At 39.8% G+C, this 6,000-nt stretch overlaps 1 protein-coding gene across 7 annotated transcripts in view; it reads left to right on the forward strand.

Moving 5' to 3' along the window:
* Nucleotides 1–5,707, forward strand: part of GAD2 (glutamate decarboxylase 2) — a 54,947-nt gene extending 49,240 nt beyond the window's left edge. For all 7 annotated transcript variants that reach the window (XM_077808221.1, XM_077808222.1, XM_077808228.1 and 4 more), the window contains one exon: nucleotides 2,870–5,707. In XM_077808221.1, the coding sequence (XP_077664347.1) occupies nucleotides 2,870–3,043 (174 nt within the window). In that variant the 3' untranslated portion in view covers nucleotides 3,044–5,707. The remainder of the gene's footprint in view (nucleotides 1–2,869) is intronic.
* Nucleotides 5,708–6,000: the final 293 nt, after the last annotated feature.

Consider the following 6,000-nt stretch of genomic DNA (forward strand, 5'->3'; position numbering starts at 1 on the left):
TTTTTCTCACTGCTCCCCCTCCCCACTAGGAAAAAGATTTAAAGGGGCCATGCTCTCTACACCCCAAGGGGTTACACTAACAAATGTAACAATTTGACCAGAGGCTTTAATTTGATTGGGTGGCAGAGGTCTAGCCTATGAAAACAGAGGGAAAGTGATTATAACAATGTGCTTGAGGATTATGCAGAAAATGAGGTGTTAATTGCATTTGTCAGCAATACTGAGTGTTAGCACACTGGCAATAAATGGCTCAGAGCTATTCTAACCAATCTATAGAATGGCTTTGTGCCTTTGCAAGGGGTCATGACTGCCTTTGCGATGTCATGCAAAGTCTGCTGATACATGTAAAGTTAAACCCTTGTAACACTGCTGCTTTTATCTAAAATAGGAATGTGACAAATCAGATGACGAAACAATCTTGGGCCCCTACCTGCAGTTCCTCTGGCATGCCTACCTAAAGGCAGTGGGACTACTCACATACTTGAAATTAGGCACATGCATACCTATTAGAGAGAGTCAGAAAAAGAGTCTTTTTCCCATCGAATATTTTTTTTACAACAATGAAAAATTGAAGCTTTCCATAGAAAAATTTAGACTTTTCAATGAAAAATCAAAATCAAAAATATTTCATCCAAAAATTGAAATATTTTGATTCAGAAGTGCTGCCACAGTGCCTCATGGGAGTTGTAGTTCAGGTTCACCAAGCTCCTGTATAGGCTGGTCTCCCTGTTTCAACTACATCTCCCAGGATTAAAGCTGCGAGTCTGTCACGGAGGTCATGGAAGTCACGGATTCTGTGACTTTCCATGACTTCTGCAGTGGCTGGTGCTGGCTCAGAGGCTGCCTGTCTCGGGCAGCCCCTGGGCCAGCAGCAGCAGTTTAGGTGTGCGGGACGGGGCCCAAGCCTGGGGCACGGAGTTGGGGTGTGGGGTGGCATGCGCTGCCCGTGCCCGCAGGCACTGCCCCCACAGCTCCCATTGGCTGTGGTTCCCAGCCAATGGGAGCTGCAGAGCGGGTGCTTGTGGTGGGAGCAGCGCGTGGAGCCCCCCTGGCCGCCCCTCCCTCTAGGAGCTGCAGGTACATGCGGAGTCAGGTAGGTAGCCTACCAGCAATGCCACCTCCCCCAAGCACCAGCGGTGGTCCCAGACCAAGCGCCACCACCCATCCCGCCTCACAAGCACCAGCGGGGATCCCAGGGTGAGCGCCACCACCGCCCCCTCTGCCCCAGCACCAGAGGGGGTCCTGGATCACCTTGACCCCCTCCCCCAGCACCCGCAGTGCCCCCAGACCACCCCCCCCAGCACACTCCTCCACCCAAGTTTTAGTCACAGTAGGTATTTTTAGTAAAAGTCATGGATAGGTCACGGGCCCGTGAATTTTTGTTTACGGCCCGTGACCTGTCCATGACTATTACTAAAAATACCCATGACTAAAAAGTAGCCTTACCCATGATGCATCTTGTCTCTCCTAACCCTAACCCTTACCCTAACCCATTTGATGATGGGAGGGAGTGCATCATGGGATTTCCATGGTCACTGTGCATCATGAGAGATAACACCAATTGGGAGAGCATGGCTTACAGAGAAGAATGGAGACAGAAGATAACCAAACTGTAGCTCCCATGAGGCACTGTAGTGGTATCTCTAAATAAGAATAGTGTGAGGCTTAGACAAAATATTTCAGTTTTCAGCTGAAAATCACAAACATTTCAGGTTTCAGACATTTATTTTTTCAATGAAAAAAAATCAAATTTTTCCGTGGAAAGCAAACATTTTCATGTTTGTTTAGTTGAAAATCCAATTTTCTGAAGGAAAAAAAACGCAAAAAACAAACAGTTTTGATGAAAAATTTTCAGCCAGTTCTAATGAATACCTTGGTGAATTGGAGACAAAGTCAGTAGAAAATCTCCCACTGATTGTAATAAGAGCACAACAATGCCACCAATGCCTTTTTGATGTAGTACTTTCCTAGAGCTAGTCTACACTATCACACTATGTTGGCACAGCTTCACCAATGCAGCTCCACCTCTGTAGTGTGTCCGGTGAAGATGTGCTATGCTGATAGGAGAGCACTTGCCCTTTGGCGTAATACCTCCACTTCTACGAGAGGGGGAAGCTATGTCAGCGGGAGAGCGTGTCCTGCCAACATGGTGCAGTATGGACACTGCTTTAAGGTGATGTAACTTGCATCGCTCGGGGGGGTGGCTTTTTCACACCCCTGAGCGACATAAGTTACATTGACTTAAGCGATAGTGTAGACTAGCCCATAGATTCCAAGACCAGAAAGGACCATCCATTCTGATCTCCTGTATAATACAGGATATAAAAATTCCCCAAAATAATTCCTAGAGCTTATCGTTTAGAAAAACATCCAGTCTTGATTTAAAATTATCAGTGACAGAGAAGCCACCACAAAGCCTTGTAAATTGTTCCCATGGTTAGTTACTTTCTCCATTAAAAATTTACCCCTTCTTTACAGTCTGAATTTGTCTAGCTTCAGCATCCAGTCATTGGGTCATAGTAGACCTTTCGCTGCAAGACTGAAGAGCCCATTACTGAATACTTGCTCCCCATGTAGGTACCTACAGACTGTAATCAAGTCACTCCCTTAACCTTCTCTTTGTTAAGCTAAATAGATTGAGCTCTTTGAGCCTATTATTATCAGGCATGTTTTCTAATCCTTTAGTCATTCACATGGCTCTTCTCTGTATCCTCTCCAATTTATAAATTGATCAGTTTACTCTGTGCTGTATTTGTTTTTGGCCAAAAATTGACTTTTTTCTTAATTTGTTTTAGTTTCCTTCTCTTATTAAAAAAAGCAAATTCTAGAATAGAAATAATTATTTGATATTTGTATCGTGCCTTTGCAGGTGGCCCCAGTGATAAAAGCCAGAATGATGGAATACGGAACTACTATGGTCAGCTATCAACCACTGGGAGACAAAGTGAACTTCTTCCGTATGGTCATCTCAAACCCAGCAGCTACTCATCAAGACATTGATTTCCTGATTGAGGAAATAGAACGTCTGGGGCAAGATTTATAATAATCTGGTCTGCGAGTCTGGTCCAGAAAAAGTTGTCACAAACTGTGCGAATGTATTTGTAGTTTGTTCCAAAGTAAATCTATTTCTATATTGTGGCGTCAAAGTATAGTACAGTTTAAAATCAAGAAACATGCTCCTTTTAAATCCTCTCTTGAGTTTTAGAATACCTCTTTAATAATTAGATACACAAAAGGCTGCATTCAAACAGATAAGAAATAACAGAAGATACTTGCAATTTCCCCCCAAATTTTAATACAGTTAGTAAATACATGTTTAGGTTAAAAGTGATCAGATTGAGTGGTGCCAAATTTGCCCCAAATGGTGACAAAATCAAATGGTGGGTGGGGGGGTGCACTAAGATACATAAAGTAAAGAAACTGTATGTTTAAAAGTGAAAATACTTTGCCTTTTTCTTAGATTTAGAACAGAATTTCTGATTTACCTATAGCAACATTTCAGATGTATTTAAATACATATAATTTTAAAAAAGGAATATATATATATATTAAAATATCCTATTTTGTAAACTATAGATTTTTATTTTATATGGGTTATAAAAAATGCAGGGGCAGAAACTGAAAACTAAACAATTTTTTTCTTTTAATAGAGATGCATCAAATATCTACAAAGATTATTTTGAACCATAAACCCACATAAATTCTTTAAAAGGTACAATGCCTCATTTCTATATGTCACATGGATTGTACATCTCTAGAGTTAAGTATTGCAAAACCTCACAAGTACTGCAGCTCTTAAAAACTCTTAATAAGAACTACTACAATACAACAAAAGGATGCTATTATTCCTAAATATATTTCCTACGTGGCCTAACCTAAGCAAATGGACAATCAAAATACAGTCCTAACCAAGACTGAATTAAGGTTATATTTGTGTGGTTTCTCTGTTCTACTTTTAAACAGCCTATCAAAAAGGGCCACACTTTACACTAAATACTTGTGTCATAAGCATCTTTACAAACAGTAATTTATTCATTAGAGATAAAAATAAATTGAAAACTAAGATTGATTAGAATTCGCTAAGACCCAGATCCTACAAAATCTCACAGGAGTAATGCTAATTGGATGAATAAGGACTTTTGTAAAGGTCTCAGGATAGGGTCCTAAGTCAGATGCTTATATCATGGCGGCACTTGAGTTTCCCACATGACAACAGTTTTTCTAAACATCCCCATTCCCAGCGCTGGGATAGAGCTGATGGAAACTCAGAATTTCAGTTTCACAGGAACGTTCAAAAATGTTTGTTCTAATTCAGAACAACAACAAATATCTTTGCAATTTCCCACAAAATGAAAATTCTGAAAATGTTCATTCTGAACTTTTTTTTCATTTGTGGGAAATTTTGTAGACCTCAATACAACTTTGTGAAAAATTTCAGTTTAGTCAAAACACCTTTTTCAGACGAAGAAAGTGTTTTGATTTAAATCTACCTACCAGCTCTACACTGAGCTTGTCTGATTGAAATTGCTACTAGAATGCTTTGAGATATCCCTCGATACTTAGAGCACAGTCAGTGTAGAATCATCCAGACCCATTTAGAAATCATGGGTGCAAAATCCTGCATAACTGATATGTTGAGTCATTCTTTGACACTAGGGGAGGCACAGAAGTGGAAACTGAGCTTCAACCTCCTCTTCCTTAAAATCTGGAAGAGCTTGGATCAGAACTTAATGACTCAGACCTGTTTCTATTTATAACCCTAGTTAAGTTTTGGTTGTGCTTTGACTGGAATCTACATGGCCACTTTCGTATGTAAAGCAAGATTGTTTTACTCACTCTAAAATACTTGAAGAAAACTAGTGCAGTGTGGTTTAATTTGACCTAAAATACATAAATGGGGTATTGATTCAGTGTGAGGAGGATGTGACGTGAGACGAGGAAATAAATTGTGTCTGTAATTGTGTTGCCTTTATTATATTGATAGTACTGTTTGTCACCTCAGATTGAGGCTGTGCATTTTAGATTTAAACTGTACAGTGTTGCAAATCAACATGTGTTACTGAATAAGCTTGTACAATATATTATTGATATGTCTTTCTTTGTGTAGTAATACTATTGACTCTTGGTATTGTAAGAGCTGCATTCACACACAAGTCCCTATACTATATCTTTGCTCAGTACTATCCTCTCATGATCAGCTTGAGAGTAGAACATTCCCTTCACCGCAGTGGTGACCCACTGCGACTTACAATGCATGATGTTTCAATTACAGCTTTAGAGCAGATACCAATTCTGCCAATGAGGACTAAAGCAACCTTATCCAAACAGGTCACAGAATTAGCAACTGTAGTCACTGAAACACTGAGCAGCCAAGCAAATTCTGTTCTTGTTTGTGGCAGAGAAAATGGGGGACAAATGACTAAGTGTAAAAAATAGTACAGGGACAATGGTGAAAGTGAGCAGTAGCCTGGTTACATCTTGCATGTGCAATTCTGTTTTCAAATGCTAAGTATAAACGCTGTATTTATTAGTTCTATGTGCCAATACAAGATATACATTCAGTGTTTCATGAGGACACCAGCATTTTTCCATGTTACTGTGTTTATTGCAGCCAGAAAGAACTACATGGCAACCTCTTCTTCTTGTGTTTGATCAAAGTATTTTCTCTGTGTTGTTGATCTAAACCCAAATAAAAGTGTAAAATGTGGCTATGCTGTATCTGAGAGAGTTTTTTTTATTATTGGCCTCAAAGTTCAGTGTGAACAGAAAGAAGGCACATCTGTCAGATCATCTCTGAGCCAGGCTCATGATGAGGATGATGATATTTCCTGCTAGCTCTCTTCTGGTTGCTCTTTCTGAATTTTCATTGATAAGACACCTTCTATTAAATGTATAATACATAACAAAATAATTGAAATCTCATGTCAGACCCTCTTGACATAAGCAGAGTCATATATTAGCCAACGTTAGTATCTACATGGAAACATGCTTGCTGCCATT

Source organism: Eretmochelys imbricata, chromosome 2 (assembly GCF_965152235.1).
Source record: "Eretmochelys imbricata isolate rEreImb1 chromosome 2, rEreImb1.hap1, whole genome shotgun sequence".
NCBI classification, from domain to species: domain Eukaryota; kingdom Metazoa; phylum Chordata; order Testudines; family Cheloniidae; genus Eretmochelys; species Eretmochelys imbricata.